The 18,589-nt window shown below is 45.2% G+C and overlaps 1 protein-coding gene and 1 long non-coding RNA gene across 4 annotated transcripts in view; one reads left to right on the top strand and one right to left on the bottom strand.

The window, feature by feature from the left end:
• Window positions 1-18,589, bottom strand: part of LOC126997470 (lymphocyte antigen 6D-like) — a 57,238-nt gene that overhangs the window by 14,613 nt on the left and 24,036 nt on the right. Inside the window, exons 3-4 of one of the 3 annotated variants that reach the window (XM_050858576.1) lie at window positions 9,114-9,177; window positions 3,230-6,467 (exon numbers count right to left, since the gene is read on the bottom strand). In XM_050858576.1, the coding sequence (XP_050714533.1) occupies window positions 6,313-6,467; window positions 9,114-9,177 (219 nt within the window). In that variant the 3' untranslated portion in view covers window positions 3,230-6,312. Of the gene's footprint in view, window positions 1-1,386; window positions 1,688-3,229; window positions 6,468-9,113; window positions 9,178-18,589 lie in introns of those variants that run through there. The other 2 variants (XM_050858574.1, XM_050858575.1) reach the window with 2 other exon arrangements.
• Window positions 11,261-12,701, top strand: LOC126997472 (uncharacterized). Its single transcript, XR_007752142.1, has 3 exons — window positions 11,261-11,365; window positions 11,443-11,724; window positions 11,895-12,701. It is a non-coding gene; the product is annotated as an uncharacterized LOC126997472 (long non-coding RNA).

Below are 18,589 nucleotides of genomic sequence, written 5' to 3'. Positions count from 1 at the left end.
TACTTTATAACCATTACTGCCTTCATAATATAGTTTGAGGGTCTAACATTTCTCTCCTCCTCAGTGAACAGCTTCAGCCTCCCTCATAGGCTGAAGTATTATCAGGGGCAAAGACCACCACACACTTCCAAGAGGGAGTTTGTCGGGGATTATTAATGAGAGGGTAGCCTACTAATTTTGAGAAGCTAACTGCTAATTTCTGGACAAAATATGATGCTGTTTATTATGGAGATAGTATTTTTTCCCTGGAATCACTAAATGATTGACTTTTCAATGCCTGTTGGGCACTCACCACCGCCTACTGCCACCTGGTACCACCGGCCCATGTCATGGCCCCGCCCCGCTGCAGCACTGTCCCATCCCATGCTGCGTGTTTCAGCCAGCCCACACTGCATGCTGAACCTAACGTAACCTAACTAACGGAGACACTTCACCACCCTTGACCCTCCCTCCTATTTTCCAGAAGTAATTAATTACTGCACTGCATTCAGGGACCAAAAAAGAGTCCATATTGTAAGTATTAACTTCGCAATAGGTGGCTACCCACTCGTTAACATTAACCAGTTTGTCTTACTAAGTGTACTCAGGATACTTGGAAAACCTCCCTTGTTGGAAACTGAGATATATATAAAACGAAGGGCATTGATTTATTTTACTGGCCCTTCCTATTTTTGTTCAGTTGTAGTATTTTTAGTTCACTTAAGTACTTTGCAGCCCCACTTGCTGTGTTAGTGGCAATGAAGGAAGCACTGACCTAACACGAAGCTCGGCCAGTCAAGGTCAGGGTGCAAATCTGTGCTGACCTTATTGATAACATTTTTTTTCTTTTTACAGCGAGGGAGGCACCTCAAGGGGAAAAAACAGAAGTAAAGGGGAGGTCAATTTTAGGGCCAAAGGGGAAGTCAATTTTAAGGCCAAAGGGGAGGTCAATTTTAAGGCCAAAGGGGAGGTCAATTTTAAGGCCAAAGGGGAGGTCAATTTTAAGGCCAAAGGGGAGGTCAATTTTAAGGCCAAAGGGGAGGTCAATTTTAAGGCCAAAGGGGAGGTCAATTTTAAGGCCAAAGGGGAGGTCAATTTTAAGGCCAAAGGAGAGGTCAATTTTAAGGCCAAAGGGAAGGTCAATTTTTATGCCTATGGGGTCAATATCGAGTACCTATCCCTCGTCTAAGAAACCAGTCCTTTATCATCGCCTTTATAACCTTTGAACTCTTTGTACCTTCATATTCCCTTACAAATACATGCACCAAGTGGGCAGGCAGGCGTCTTAGGGTCAAAGGGGAGGCCTAGGAGGGGTCAGGCAGGGTCACATGGGCATAGTCAAGCATTGCCATTGTCACATATATGCATCACCGTAACGCCTCCAAGGTACTCTCGCCATATTCTCACCGCCAGTGTCTTCGCCGCCCTGCAGGAGCCACATTTTGTCAGTGCCGAGGTGGATGAGGAAGGTCACTTATGAGGCACCTCGCGCAGCCCGCCATACACGATCGTAACTTGTCCTGCCTTGGTCTGGGTCTGGGTCTCTTCTTCTTCTTCTTTTGATCTGTAACGCTTTGTATCGCTTCTTTTTTTAATGTCCTCCTTCTCATTACTTATGCTACTTCACACCATGCACTTAGTTACTTCACAGTGCACACTTATACACTTCACCCTAAGCTGATGTGGGTTTTTTTCTGGTTTTCTCTTCACTTTTCTTCCCCTGGCTTTGCTTTTCTATGCCCTTTTGTTAGGTTTTCACTGTTACACTTTTCTTTTCACTCCATTTTCACTGTTCAGTTCTTTTTTCCCAACAGCACCGTTGCCAGATTGTCGTACTCAGAGCATAGTATTTACCGGTTTCTGACGCCTAACTATTGCCAAGATACATCAGGAATTAACTATTTTAACGATAAATATAAATGAATCTCGTTATTGGGGACCAGGAGATAGATTTGGGGTCGGAAGTCGGTAAATATTATGAGGCTGAGTACGATAATCTGGTAACGTTGCTTTCACCTTGGAGATATATTCTTCCTGAGCTTCTTTTGAGTTGTTCCGCTTTGTACCGCTTCTTTTGTCCTCCTTAGTACTTCTTTACACTTTTAGAAACTTCCCTACGAACTCTAATAGTTACTTCACTGCTTACACTTTTATATTTCACCCTGCACTGAACTCTGTCTGTAGTCTTTGCTTTTCTCTTTTTCTTTTCATTTTAGTTTACTCTGGAATTTTCTGGAGCCGTCTGGGAGCCTCCTCGTCGCCCTTCGCTACAGGGGGAGGCTGTTTGAAAAGTCTCTCGTAGGAGTTGATGCGGTTGTAATTAAGTTTTGTGATCCCAATGATGATTTTACCCGGCTCCTGCAGCTTCAACAGGGGGTGGGGGTGGGGAAGGGGAAGTAACTATGGTTGAGGGAAAATTGTAGTAGTAAAAAAAATAATGCACGAATGTGGCAGCGGCAGCTCTCAAGACGTTGTACAAAGAACATCCGAGGCTTAGAAAATTTAAATTATCTTGAGAGGTTGAAGTCATTGAACTTGTTTCCAATACACGCCCGTTTTCTCCGTCACGATATAATCAAGTACTGTGACCATTGACCTCAAAGACTATAGACCCCTACAAAACCAGCTCGACTGACAATTCCTTCAACTTAATATTTCAAATTCAAAGGTTTGGTGCCATTCGATCAATATACTGTATTAACGTAGATTTAGGGACAGACCCACCTAAAGTCTGGATCATACTATATGTCCATGTGGTCTGAATATCTATGTAAATCTATATATCTTTCATAATAATTTAATGTGCAAGCTCTCCTTCAAACTTATTTGTTTTAACTCCTGATCTGCCCACTATAGAGGCCACCAGCATTAAATAGCACATGTTAATTAGGAATCAGATGGAACCAAGGAGACCATTGGTTGGTTGGAACTAAGGAAGGGGTCCTGTAGTGCAAGGGCGGCAGATAGGGCGAGAGAGCAACGTTCTCACCTCCGCTGCCCTTGTTAGGCCCGGAATAAAGTATCTAGTCCCCCAAGGAGTGGAATGCAATAAACAACACTTGCAGGACAAACTAGTGTATTTAACTACAAACACACACAACAGACAAATATACATATAACTTCCCCGGCCCGAACGGTCGCTTGACTTGCTTGAACCTCCCCCACAAACTAATACGTGGACGCACTGACAACGACACTGACGATTAACTTAGATATGTGAGGGAAGCACTAGCCTTGCTAAGACGTACACCTGAGGACTCGGGTTTGTGCTCCCGAAATATGGTAACAGGAGATTACTGGAGAGAGTCGAAGGGTAGCCCAGGCCGTTCGACCTCAGAGGGAACGAACAGCAGACAGAAGAGCGATGGTACCGGTGCGGAGTCTGACTGTGTTCCTCACAGTAGACGCGCTGGCCCATGGGTGAGAGGCAACTTCTCATAGGCTTCTATGAAGCAATCGCCTGAAGCTCTGAAGCACTCCCGAATCCGGTAAAGGGAAACTAGTGGTCGGCCGAGGGCAATCTAAGTAGCCGACACTCCCTCACACTCACTGAGGCCAATGAAACAAGCACTCTACTCTTTCAGGAGGCATGGAAAAGTGGTTGCCTTGACATATAGTGCCAGAGGAATATCTTTGTGGAACTCCCTCCCAGAATCCCTAGTCATCCTCCAATCTCCATTTACATTTAAATCACCACTAGCTCAACATCCTGGGGACAAACTTTTAGAATACCACTGAGTGGTCTATAGCTTTTAACCCAATTTCTTAATCTCTAATAAAAGTCGTCTGCATATGATGCACTGTCCAGCTTTTTTACAAGCACTTGTGCCTCTCCTCGTCGTGTGGATTGTGGGGCCCGGAAGCCCACCCGGTGAGTAAACCAGGTGAGATTGGGTGGAGCCGAAGGGGCAGGAAAGGTATATGAATGGGACATGCATGAAAGTGGATGAAAGACTCAGTGAAAATGTGGGTGGGATAACTAGGAATGCTTGTGAGCGGTGCATGAGAAATGGGAGTATGGATGTGTGGAAAGCAGAAGTAAACAGGCGTGTGGAAGAGAGAGGAGAGGAAGGATGGCAGCGGGGAATGAGTGAGAAATGAACACTGGAATGGTATAAAGGGAAGGACTAACCAAGTATATGAAAGTCTCTCTGATGGTTTAATTATGAGGACCTACTTTTTAGAGCTAGAACGAAGACCCTAGAGTGAAGAGTAGAACTGGAGAACAGTAGAATGGTGGACGCAGGCTGTGGGTGATGTGTTTGGCAGGGAAATGCAATACCAGCTGCGGTTGTATGTTTGGAGTAGTAACTGTCGAGTGGCTGAAAGTATGAGAGACTTCCTAGACTCCGAGAATGTTTGGAGGATACGAATTAGATGGAACGAAAGACAGGGTCCCCCCAGTGAGTTGGAGGGACTGAGTTGGCACGCACTTAGATGGGAAGAATATGTTACATCTTTAATTGATGAAGTTTAGTAGCAGCTTTGTAGTTAGAGAGCCAATGTCTTTAAGGAAGCTAATGAATATATCTTCAAGTAGTGGGGTATATTACACCAGATTTGTCTATAGGTTGCACTTATTTATTAAATAGTAACAATAATGATTTAAACATCATGGTCACAATCAATATATTTTTGTTCTGTTATGCACGGACATTTACAAATCACACGAGCGTCTTTTGCTTTTATATTTCATGGAGTTTAGTAATGAGAGATGAAGTTCCATCATAGTAACCAATTTCCACACTTTACCAAATAATTATGTCGGTGTACACGACCCAGCGTGGGGTGAGTGTCACCTTCACAGTTATTGAATTGAACTGAACTGTTTGCTGTTTTAACTAATCAATCGACCGAGGCTAATATTTTGTATAACAACCAGGAACAAGGATATTATGTCAACGTTGTCAACCTTGCTGGTGACACGGGAGCATGCACGAAAGACGCTCATGTGATTTGTAAACGTCCGTGCATAAAAAAAAGTTCGCGTCCTGCCGTGGTGAAGGGCAGACGGGAAGGACGTGGCAGGACGACAGCCAGCACAGTCATGCCCGGTACGAAAGAATTTTCAACAGTCACAGTAACTGGAGAAAACTTAACTGAGCAATGAAACATTAATGCTACTGAGTTTCACGCCGGCCTTTACCTTAAAATGACAATGTTTACACTCAGGACATCAAGTGGATTATCATGGAACAAAGCATGCCAGAAAAACATATATAATTTCACCTACACATGTGGCGACCTTGCGTTCATCTAAAAACAAGATTGTTATCTTACCCTCCCCAATCACAGGCTCTGAAGCTTCCAGACACGCAAGACTTGAGGTTGTCACTACACCTACACAAATTCCACGCGGGGACGAACGCACAGGCTCGACATTATGACTGAAGGAGAGGGTTACAAGGCTTACGGGTTATGCTTTGCAATATATTCATTAATCAAAACTGAAATGAATTTTTAGTGCAACTGTTGGGCAGGTAAAGAGTGAGTAATGACACACACACACACACACACACACACACACACACACACACACACACACACACACACACACACACGTCTCACAATTCAAAATGCATTTATCATAATGTTAATCCCTATAACAATAATATAACAAACAATACGTACAGTGCTTAGCAGAAAGACTGATCAAAACAACACATGGACAGACGTTCGGGAACACTATGCCAATACAGTGAGGTAACTGGGCACCAAAACGTGAGAGCTCTGGATGCCCTGCTTCCTCCGCGGGCACAACCACTATCACACGTTAACAAGGAGTACTGCACAATACTGCACAATATGGAAGCCGGCAAGGTTGGAGCGTCCCAGCATGAACCCTGAACCCTCTTAACCTACCCTCTCGTTCATGCACCTCCACTAGTTACGAATATACCGATGGATATAATAACGATCGTACGACACCATGTGTTGGTTGCGTCTCTCGAAGAGAAGTCGAAACACATGCGAAAAAAATAGACTGCAGTTAAGGAGATTTTCGCCGTGTATGAAACAGGAATTATATGGGAGGTGTTATCACTTATATGTAAATGTAGATACATAAATGAATTATATATATATTGCTAATTTCTTTCTGAAAATCCTTCCAATACTCAATCAAGTTTTGGGTAACGTGGATGAAATGTAAGAAATCATGAATTAATAAATACTCAAAACATTTAGAAGAGCAAAATATACCCAGCACTTCTACTCCAATATAAATCATCATTCGTCAGAAGCCATATAATGGGCGAGTTGGGTAACTGGGCGTCCGCCAGCTCATGTCTCCAACGCCAGCTCTCATCTCAAACCAGAACGTTGACCAAGTTACTAGTAAAAGTGCAGGAAGAATCTAGCGGCGGGCAGGAGCAGCGCTAGCAGGAGTTGAGGCAGCACGGGCATGTGTAGGTGGCTGGGGGCCGAGTTGCAGTTGTCTTCGGTGCAGCACGAGACGTCCGTGTAGCGAGTCTTGAGCTCCGTCTCGCCTGTAACAAAACACGAGACTTGAGGTGGGGGGAGGAGGGGGACTTCTACTGGACGGATAAAAAGGACAGCAGTAACAGCAGCAATAATTTATCAAGCCTGTGCGACCTATATGTGATATAACAACAAAACAATGAAACTCGCTGATCAAAGAGTCATCACCGCAATCCACGATACTTTGGCAGCAGCGCGGATCAGCAGACTGCAACCTCATTCGTGACCTCACCTGAGTTACGCAATTATACCCCCTCCCCAACCCTACCCTACCCCCCTCACATTCAGTCAGTCAGTCAGTAAGGCGTATCACTAAACCTAATCTTCGTATCAGCATCAGGGCATAGATAGAAATATAGAAAGTTGGAAAGTTTCGTTTAGTGGGCGCAACATCTGTGGTCATATGCCGGTAGAAATATAGAAAGATATACATTGATAGGTAGATAAATAGTTAGATAAAAAATGTTAGATAGACAGAGATGGATAGACTGATATACATATACACATCACCTACCTACATAACTATATATATACCCGCATACATTAAGACTGACAGGTGAGTGCGCTAGTTAATCAGCCGCTCCAGACCACCCCGCCAGGACCACCTCTGCTATGCGTCACCCCCGGGCCGTCACGTAAGCATGCAGGCGTGACCCAGCCCGGCCTACCACTACGCCCCACCACCACCAGCCCACAAACAAACACCACCACTCCAAAGTCTCCCCTCCAAATCAATACTTATGAAGACACCGGATCGCCAGGGCGCTGCTGAAGGATTTTCTACCACCACCACCACCACTACCACCACCACCACCAAGTACGCGGTCATCCTCACCACCACTATCCTTCCTGCTACTATCACCACTACCCTCCCCCCCCCCCCCAACGTTCCATCACTACCACCGTCCCCACCCACCACCACCACCGTCAGCCAACTCCTGTCGACTGTTATTGCTATGGATCGCTGGGCCTGGCAATATTCTTCAGGGGTCAATAGGAGAAGTGTGTGAAGGGAAGGGACGATGGTTGCCACAAAAGCTAAGTTATCAGTCCTCCCTTACAATGACGCGCCGAGTTGCTGAGTTGTTTTTGTTGGTCTTATTAATCCGTCTGAAGAAATTGTTGGTGTTGAGCAGACGTGGCTCCTCCTAAGGTCTTCTTCACTTCTTTCTACTTTCCTCTCTATCCATAATCCACGGTTCTTCTTTACGTCTCTTACCCCTTTCTTCCTGTTCGTTTCCGCTGCCTTCCTACTTTCATTCCATTCCCCAACTCAATGTTCCCTCTGATTACTCGTCCTTTCTCCGTTCTTACTCTCCTCTCCCTCCTTTTCTTCGTATCTCCACGTTTCTTAATACCTTATCTCCCTTCTTGCTTTCTTTCCATCCTCCTATCCTTCCTGCCATGCACCCTTCCCCCACAAAATACAGGCACCTTTTCATTCTCTTTCCCTATCTTCCTCTTTCCCATCATCAATCCCACACAGCCTTTTCTTCCTCTCCTTCCCTTTTTTCACTTCAAGCCCTCCCGCTCTCCTATCCTTATCTCTTACCATCCAAGATATACTACGTTCCTTCTAAGCATTTCTCCTTTATCTCCATTCTCCTTATCGCAGTCCACTTCCTCCTTCCTTTCCACCAATCCTTCCTTCCTCCCTCCGTCGCTACCCCAAATCCACGTTATCTCTTACCATCGCTCTGTCTCCTTCCCATCCTTTCTCCCCCACTCAGGCAGCAATCTTCTCTTCCTCCTTTCCTCCACAACCGCCAACCTCAACTTCCTTCCCTTCCTTCCTCGCCCTCCTTCCTGTGCCTCCGTCGCCTCTCCTCTCCTTTCTCGTCTACATCAATCGCCCTTGACGGCAGCCTCTTGGTCCCCGCTACTAATATGATGAAAGCCGAGAGCAAGATGGAGAGGATATAGGAAAGGGGATGAGAGAGAAGAGGGAGAAGAGAGTGACTGGGGAGCTATATGAGGGGAGAAAGCAAGGGGAGAGGAAATAGCTAGCAAGGCAGATGGGGGAAAAAATAGGAGAGGAAAGTAGAAGGGAAGAGGAAAGAAAGCAAGCGAGAATGAGATACGAGAGATGATGTGGAACCTAAAGGGATGAAAATGAAGTATGAAGAGAAATGGGAAGGGAAGAGAAATAATGGGACACAGAGAGAGAGAGAGAGAGAGAGAGAGAGAGAGAGAGAGAGAGAGAGAGAGAGAGATTACGGAGGAAAATGAAGATAAAGGAGCAAGAAAGAATAGCAAAAAAGCGGAGATAAGAAAAAGAGGGGAGAGGGAAAGAGAAAGAGTGCAGAGAAAATGAGCGGAAGGGAGAGCACGAGGAAGGAGAGGAGAATATGAATTAGGAGAGGAGAGAGAAAGAGGGGAAAAGAGGAGGAAAAGAAGAGAGGGCGAGGGGAAAAGAGGAGGGAAAGAAGAGATGGAGAGGCGAAAAGAGGAGGGAAAGAAGAGAGGGAGAGGGGAAAAGAGGAGGGAAAGAAGAGAGGGCGAGGGGAAAAGAGGAGGGAAAGAAGAGAGGGAGAGGGGAAAAGGAGAGAGAGAGAGGGGAAAAGAGGAGGGAAAGAAGAGAGGGAGAGGGGAAAAGGAGAGAGAGAGAGGGGAAAAGAAGAGGGAAAGAAGAGAGGGAAGCAGAAGCCACTCACTGTTGGTACACATTTCCTCGGTGCCACAGCTTCGTTGCACCTGCCCGGTCTCCATGTGCATTTTCTGAAAAGACAAAATATAAACTGAATTACTAAAATGTCCTTCTCTTATTCATGTGCAATCTCGGAGTGGCCAAGGTCGATATTCGAGACAGACGCTTCCGCCCCTCACATCAATCAATGGATCTTGACATCAACTATCTCCAAAGCCCGAAAGGGAGATCAATTGGGTTCTCCTGAGTGATTTTTTAGGTTCATGGTATGGAAGCAGGTTCACACTACCATTAGGGTCATAAAACTATCCCTGGAAAACTCCCAAACTCCTACGAAAGCCTAATTAAGCATGTGTGTTTGGGCGCCGAAATGCTTATGAATATGACCTTAACTACCTAATTACCTCATGAGAAAACTAATGGCCTGTTCTGCTCTACCCTGTGTTACCGTATTTTTTATAGTGACATCATCGCACGGCCCATTAAACAAGCTAATCTCTCTCCTCTTTTAACTCTTTCTCTTCGTTTTTCTTTGCTCCCGCGCCTGGCAAGCACTCAAGTTTCCCTCCACCAGACCCCTGCAGCTGACGGGAGATGGATGACTGCGTTGTGTTTTGCACCCATCCTGCGGCTCGCGACTGATGGCCAACACCGAGCCAGCGAGCGAGCGAACGAGCCAACCAGTGATCGTTCATAGTGGTTTTCTTTGTGTGTGTGTGTGTGTGTGTGTGTGTGTGTGTGTGTGTATGGCAATAACTACCTCTCTTTGCAGGCTAAGTAATTACGTATCCAACCAGCTATAGAGCCTCATCAACAACAGTAACAGCCCAATTATCAGTAGTAGTAGTAGTAGTAGTAGTAGTAGTAGTAGTAGCAGAAAACTGGAATAATGTCATTTGTGGAGGGTTACGCCACATCGCAGTGATTAATCTTGAAAAAAAAAAAAAAACTCATTCCCTTCCTTCCTTCCTTCCTCTCCCTCTCCGACCTGTCAAATTAATCTGTGCCGGGTGTCAGCTCTCTCTCTCTCTCTCTCTCTCTCTCTCTCTCTCTCTCTCTCTCTCTCTCTCTCTCTCTCTCTCTCTCTCTCTCTCGCACACACACGCCGTCGAATGAAAACGGAGAGGGTGGATCCGGGTGATAAGGTCTGGGAAAAAAAAAATCACGTCTGGGCGGCCGCGGCTGATAACAGTAATGAATGGAGGGGCGGGGAGGGACTCAGGGTGGCGGATGAAGACATTTTTAATATTTTCTCCATCAATATAATATCCATCTATCTATCTATCTATCTATCTAACCTAACCTGTAACTACCAATCTATGAACAATCTTTCTTGATATTTTTTTTAGGCCGAAACACCTCTGTCTCGTCCCTCCGTTGTGGCCTAAGGTGTTTGAAGGTAATACGGTTCAGTTACTGTTTCGAAGCTTAAGTATGTTACATCAGCATGGCGCTAGTTACTTGGTTAGATTATCAAGTATTCATATGTTCACTCAAGATTTCTTTATATCTGTCTATCTATTTCTCCACACACACACACACACACACACACACACACACACACACACATACACGACTACTTTACAGGTCACGTATCCCTGTGAACCACTGCAAATCATGCCATTAATATTGAATTACCGCTAATTGTATCGTAATTACTGGCAATTGCCGATCACTAAAGCCACTAAAATAATTACGACAACTGCATTACAAACATTTTTTTTCATTGGATTTTCGTATGTTCAACGTTGACGGAACACGATGATTGCAACACATTTAATGGTCTTATACTAGTGGAAAACGAAAATATTATACGATCAACCGAGACGTCTGTTGCATATTTGAACCACTAATTCTTGTATCTTGGGAATATATGTAAATACAATGAAATAAAATGAGACACTAGCACGTACCACCACTCAGTCTGTGTGACCTGTTGTTAATACTGTTACAAAAGCTGGCATGTTCGTATACCTTTATGTTTTAAGGTATCGTATTAAACAATAACCCTAATAAAGTAAGCTTGACGAGTGAATAGGGTAATGGCCCCCCAAAAAAAGCCTTATAAACTGCCTTACCCCAGGGCTAATGAGGGGGATAGAGCGGGGGGGGGGGGGGGGGAGAAACCGAGGCATAGACGCGATAGAAGGGGAGCAGAAGTTCAGTTCACTGCTGGGTAACAGAGCTTCCAGTCTTCGGTTTGTGCGGATATCTAGTGTGTCTTCTGCTGATTAGGAAGAGCATATCTCTCAAAATGCAGTAAGTATTGTCATGTTTCATTCAGTGTCTTGGGTGTTGGAATGTGCGTTATTGTTAACCATGCTTTCCCTTCCCAGGCGGCAGAGGAGTGTGGCGGCTGTCTTGGCTGTTGCTTGTGTGGTCTTCAGTGTATGTCCTTCGGCCAGTGGAACGCTTGATTGGTTCCCTTCCGCGGTGTCTTGGGACTGGTTTGGTTCGGAGGACCTACCTAACATGACCTTTCCTGAGGTGTGTGGCGTCAGGGTGCCTGGGGTCGAGGCTAGCAACATGACTCTCCAGGACATGAAGGATTATCCAAAAGCTCCCGAGCTGCCGGTGGGGATGCCTTTCCCTAGATGGGACCTCACCACTACTGATGGGTAAGCATCTATTACTTTAGATCTCTTAATGTCTGTTCGTTCATGATCTCTTAATAATGTCTGAAGGTATATTTCGGATGTTAAACTTTGGTGCTATAACTTGGGTGCTATGATCTTAATAATGTCTGCTCGTTCATTTCTTGTATTTCAGTTAATTTCTTGTATTTCAGATCCTTCGAACCAGAATTTCCCTGGCCGTGGGTTGTCCGGATTGCCGACGATACTGCCGGGGTTCTTATTTCCGAGCGGCATGTTGTCACCTTGGAACATTGCCTGAGCAACTACACGAGATGGTTCGGCGGATTCTACAGCTTCGGTGTTGGCATCTTGGATCAGGATGTCGAGGTGGCCCGAGTTGACGTTCAAAGTTTGTATGATAATCCTCTGCCACTCGCATTGCTGACCTTGGCGAGCCACAACTTCACGCGTGTCTCCTCTCCCGTGTGTGTCGGTCCCTATCGTCATGAACTCATCGCGGCGGCAGTCGGCTGGGATAAGACTGGTGATCTTAAAGAAAAGCCAGTTAGTATATATCGTAAGGGTCAATGTGCAAGTTACCATCGTGAAGCTTTCAAAGATGACCTAATGCTGTGTGGCTCTGTTGGGGCTCGCCTCTGCGGCGGTCCCCTGATGCAAGTTTCCCAGGGTCGCTGGATGTTGGTTGCTCTGGGCTCGGGAGAACCTGCCCCGATTGCAAGGTACGTCCGCCTCGCCCCAGCCCAGAAGTGGCTTGAAAGTCTGAATTAACTTCGGACTGCTGCCGATATCTCCTCCAGCCAAATTGGACGACGGAGGTCTTTGGATATCCGTGGAACTACGCTTGTCCAGCCTTGGCCAGAGTTTTAGTCTCCGAATGGAGTGTTTTTAGCTGTTTTAACTGGGTAGAGGTTTACTGTTTCAGGGTGAGTTTTTAGCTGAACTTTGTCACGCAAATTACTTGCTATGCAATATTAAAGCATTAAAATTTTTGAACATATTGTATGACTTGTGTATTTGCCTCCTTGTGTATTTGATTCCTTTAAGATTGTCGTAAGTTTATATTTTGCCTCTGGAATTGACCCAGAAATGAGTTTGAAGTTACATAAGGTTCTAGTCTTGCGGATATATAATGACTGAACTATACCCTTAAATAAGAAATTAAAGTTTCCCTTAAAATTCCACTCTTAACTTTTAACATGACCAGGTTAGATTTGTATAACTAGGTCAGTTCTCTAATAAGTTAGGTTTTTTGGATTACTTTATACGAACCTTAGTTGGGCAATCAGATTACTTAGGAGGCAGGTTATCACTTATGACAATTGAAATACATTTTGTGGCACAATACTTGGAACAATACGTAATTGAGGTTCTCGGTATGATCAAGTGTTTATGGCGCCCGCTCACGGTCCCGTTACTCCAATGGCATCTACCTCTGCAGTTCATTGTGAAATCGGAGAGATGTTTCGGAGGCAAGAACGAGTGAGCGTGTGCCAGAGAATAGTCTAAGAGGCCATCCAGTAAACTTACGCCCACCTTGGCATCAGTGTCCTGCGCCCTTCCCTTACGTCCTCGCTTCTTCCACCTTGTCCTCTTTAACCTCTTCCCCTCACAACCCACCTTGTTTCAATACGCCCGTCTATCAATCTCCTCCTCTCCTATTCCACGTTACTTCCTTCACCCCAAATGTCTCCCTCCATCCATCTCTTATCTACCTCACTTTTTCAATTTCGCATTCTCTTCCTCTCTACCACACTTCCTCCTACCCTCTCCTCTCCAATCCCTGGTTTCTTCCCTTCTACTTCCGGTATTCTTTTGTCCACCCATATCAAACTTATCCCTTTTATTCCTCCTTTCCTTCCCCCATTTTTCAGTCTTTCAATCCTCCCTTCCAGTTTCTCTGCGCTTTCTTTCAAATCTTTATGTTCACTGTATCTTCGTCGAGCCGTTAATCCAATGCCTTTTTAAACCACATGCCCATCTAATTAACAAGTAACATTGGGACATATACGCTTCGCTGGAGCCTAACCTAACCCAAGCACGGAGCCAGACTTCAAGATCAAGGTATACTAATCAATGAACGTGGCATTGAAACCGACCACTCGCCTGACCTGTATGTGTGGGACGGAGCGACGGAGGGAGTGTTGATGGGTGAGGTTTGTTGTGGAGAGGAGCAAGAGGGAAAGGTTAGGTAGGTTAAGGTGAGGCCTGAAAAAGAAACTAAGGGAGGAGGAAGCAATATTGAGACTGGTTTGAAGCGAGCGAGCGAGGGATTTTTCACTTTCGCATTCTTCTTGCCCTTAATTTCTCTTTCCTCTCTTATCCTCCTGTTTTTTTTTTCTTCTTTAATATTCTTATTTTGTTAGTGTTTTTCGTTTTTTGTCTTATTCCCTCTCGTTTTTCCTCCTCCCTCTCTCCTTTTCCTGTATTTTCTCTCTCTTCTTCCTCCTCTTTAATAACCTCTTCTCCTGTTACTAAGTCATACTCCGTTTCTTTTCTTTATTGTCTTCCTCCTCCTCCTCTTATTCCTTTTCTCTTATCTTCCTCTTCCATTACCTCTCCTACTTTTTTTTTTCATTCTTCTTTCTCTTTAATATTCTCCTCTCTCCTCCTGTTACTCAGTCCGTTTCTTTTCGTTCTTGTCTTCTTTTTCTTTATCCTTCTCGTTTTTCTCCTTTTTTCTCCTCTCTCCTGCTCCTGTTTTTTTCTCGTTTTCTTCCTCCTCCTCTTCTTCTTTAATGTCCTCTTCTCTCCTTCTGTTACTAAGCCATACCCTGTTTCTTTTCGTTTTTATCTTCTTTTTCTTTATCCTTCTCGTTTTTCCGCCTTTCTCCTGCTCCTGTTTTTTCTTCTCGTTTCCTTCCTCCTCTTCTTCTTTAATGTTCTTCTCTCTCCTTCTGTTACTAAGTCATACCCCGTTCCTCTTCTTATTTATTTTCCTCTTCCTCTTCTCTCCTTTTGTTCCTATAGTGCTACGGCTGCCTCTTCCTCCTCCTCCTCTTCTTTATCCGCTTCCTCTTCCTCCTTCATTTCCTCCTTCACTGTTACTATTACAATTCGTACCATGCTTCCTCCTCCTCTCCTTCCTCTTCTGCATTCTCCTCGTCCTCTTCCTCTTCCTTCTCCTCCAGTGCACTTCTACTACTATTGCTATTCTTACCATGCTTCTTCCTCCTCCTCCTCCTCTTCCTCTTCTGCCTCCTTCCAACCCTCCTCCACCTCCTCCAATCATTCATCTTTCTCCTTCGCCTCCTCTTACTATTCCACCACATTTTCGAGACGCTCACGCCGCCCCTGACATGAGACACTCGGATTCTTTCACGTGGGGAGAGTTAAAAAAGAAATAAAAGAGAGGCGCGGGAAGCGTCGTCCAATCAGTGGTCTGGATGGCGGCGGAAACAGGGACACACAAAAAGTAGAGTGGAAGGGGAGGACGAGGGGTGGAAGAGGGGACGAGGAGGAGTGGGGTGGAAAGGGGGAAGAGGGGGGTGGGGGGGGGTGGCACTCATTGGGCTGCTGGCACGAAGCTTATCTGAGCTCGATGACTTTTCCTCCTTTTCTCTCCTTTTTTTCTATTTTATTTTTGCTTTTTTTGTTATTTTTCACGTTTTTTCTGTTATTCTTTGTTTTCTCTTATTTTTTTTCCTTCCTTCTCTCTTTCTGTTTTGCGTTCTCTATGTCTGTACTTGTTTCCGTCTGTCCGTCTGTTTGTAGTTATTGTATTTTCTTATCATATTTTCTGCTCTTTGCTTTTTTGTGATTATTTTCTCATTTATTTTCTTTCATTCTCTCTTTCTTTCCGTTTTTCGATCTTTGTGTCTGTTTTGGTCTTTGTCTGTGTCTGTCTGTTCGTATTTGTTTAGCCATATTCGTGTCTATGTACTGTGTCTGTCTATGTTTGTCTGTTGCTGTTGATATGAATGTTTCTGTGTTTCTCTGTGTGAATGTCTGGTTGTGTGTGTTTCTTTCGTCTATCTGTCTGTCTGTTTTTCTTCGTTGGCTCAGGTTCAGATTTTTTCCCTTTTTTGTTTATTTGTCTGCCTCCATTTCTGTCACCCTGTTATTTTTTTTTTTTTTTGCCTATCTTTCTATCTGCCTTGTTTTTTTTTGTAAGTGAAGGGAAAAGGAAGAGCGTGTTACGTAATTTTCTTAAGTGGTTACATGTAAAAAAAAAATCAATCCAGAGAGAAATCAAAGGCTACAGTAATATTAAAAGGCAAAACAATGACAACTAAAACAATGAAACAGAACAATTATTACCACGATTGTAACACACACACACACACACACACACACACACACACACACACACACACACACACACACACACAAAACAAACACACCCATACACACACATACAAACACGCACTAACTAACCATCCAACCAACCAACAACACACACACACACACACACACACACACACACACACAAGGGCTGCTGGAGGAGGCTCGTGGCCCAGGTACATAAGCATGAGCCTCGCGGAGGAACTCTTGAAGAAAAATGCGACCCGTGAGGTGTCTTACGGCGACAGTTACGCCCCCGCGAGGGTGGCGGAGGACGGCTTTAACCCCTCTCACTCAGCCCTCCGCTCCCCGCTCTCCTCACTCCCTGCCTGCCTAACGGAACCTGCCTCACAACCGCCTGCCTGCCTCGTTACACCTACAGCTCTACTTGATTCCCTACCGCCCTATCTACTTCCTTATCTACCTTACTACTGCTCTAAGGCTCTATACACTATAAACTCCTCGCCCTCTGTCTGTCTGCCTCACAACCGCCTGCCTGCCTCGTTACAGCTCTACTTGATTCCCTACCACCCTATCTACTTCCTTATCTACCTTACTGCTGTTCTAAGGCTCTAAACACTATAAACTCCTCGCCCTCTGTCCGTCTGCCTGCCTGCCTACCTGAAACTACCTCACAACAACTGCCTCCCCACAAATATATACTTATTTTACTACCACCCTATCTACTTCTTGATCTGCTTTCCTATTCCTCTATACACTAAATCTACCTGTCCGCCTACCTGTCTATCTGCTGAACCTGCCTCACATTCGCCCTGCCTTGTTATAGATCATTCACCTGTTTCACGACCCCCCGATCTACCTCCTTATCTGCCGTACTAATGTTCTGTACGCTTTAAGACCTTCACTTCTTTTCTACCCGCCTCCCTATTCGTGTTTTACTCACATTCCTCTTCCCTGCTTCGTTACAGATCTACATGGTTCACTATCACGCTATTTACTTCCTTATCTGTCTCACTATTCATCTAGAGACACGAAGCTCCTCATTACCTGTCTGCTTGCTTAACTATTCTTGCCTGCCCCAGAAACGTCTTATCTGCCTCATTTTAGATCTACCCGCGTCACCACCCTTTCTACTTCCTCATCTACCTTCTTACTGTTCTATACACACTACCTGTCTACCTATTCGTGCCTCCCTCAGAAACGTCTTATCTGCCTCGTTAAAGAGCTTCTGTCTACTTCACTATCACCCTATCTACTCCCTTATCTCCCTTGCTACTGATATCTACGCTTTAAACTCCTCGTTCCCTGTCCGCCTGCCTGGGTCACACTGTTTTTCCCTGTCTCATTACAAACCTAACTGCTCCGCTACTACTTGTTTCCCTGCCTCCTTGTCTGCCTCAACACCGCTTTACCTGCCCTAACGTCTCTATATCCTTTCCTATGTACATTTCACCACCTCTTCTCACCTGCTTCGCTACTACCTGTTTCCCTGCCTCCTTCCCTGCTTCAACACCGCTTTACCTGCCCTAACGTCTCTATATCCTTTCCTATGTACATTTCACCACCTCTTCTCACCTGCTTCGCTACTACCTGTTTCTCTGCCTCCTTGTCTGCCTTACCTTGCACCTCTTTACCTGTCCTAATGTCTCTGTATCCTTTACTACGTACATTCCACCTCCTCTCTCACCTGCTTCACTGCTACTTGTTTCTCCTCCTCCTTGTCTGCCTTACCACCTCTTTACCTGTTCTAATTTATCTGTATTTACCTTCCTATTTATGTTCCCCTTCCTCATTTTGCTTGTTTCACTAGTACCTGCTTCCCTTACTCCTTGCTTGTCTGAATACCGCTGTACCTACCCTAATGCCTCTCTATATACCTTTCTATTCCCTTTCCTCCTCCTCTTTTGCCTGCATGCACTTGTCTGAATACCGCTGTACCTACCCTAATGCCTCTCTATATTCCTTCCTATTCGCTTTCCTCCTCCTCTCTTGCCTGCATGCACGGACGGACAAATAGGCGGACGAGAAGAAAGACAGGTAAGCAGACAACAATGCAGAATCAGACAGACGTAAAGAACTGACGCAAACACAAAGACAGGCATAAACAGAGGCAGAGAATCACGGGGTCTGGTCTGGTCTGGCTGTCTGTCCCGCCCTGGCTGCCTCGCGCCGCCACACACACGCCACAAAACGCTCCCCAACAGCGATCTAACAACGTAACGAACGATCGGTGGCAGGAATTCTCTCCTCTTGGCGCCACAAAGAATTGAGCCGATGGAGAAAGTTTAGTATGTATGTATGTATGTATGGAGAGAGAGAGAGAGAGAGAGAGAGTCTGTAAGAGGGAAGAAAATGGAATTTGATTTCTCCAATTTGTTGAATCCACTGTGTTATTAGCAACACTCGCCCTTGTGCGTGTGCTGGCCCGCGCGCGCTCCTGCGACACAGAGAGAGAGAGAGAGAGAGAGAGAGAGAGAGAGAGAGAGAGAGAGAGAGAGAGAGAATGAATGAATGAGAGCGAAAGAGCCCCCAAAGCTGGAAATTCCACCGCCTCAATTTTCATAACAAGGTCACTGAAGTTTAAAAGTGGACCGAGTGGTTGTCGGGGACGTAATGCCACTTGACGGGAGTGTGCGGCTCGGGG

The sequence above is a fragment of the Eriocheir sinensis genome, chromosome 12 (assembly GCF_024679095.1).
Source record: "Eriocheir sinensis breed Jianghai 21 chromosome 12, ASM2467909v1, whole genome shotgun sequence".
In the NCBI taxonomy this organism is placed as follows: domain Eukaryota; kingdom Metazoa; phylum Arthropoda; class Malacostraca; order Decapoda; family Varunidae; genus Eriocheir; species Eriocheir sinensis.
This window is presented reverse-complemented; position numbering and strand designations above follow the sequence as displayed.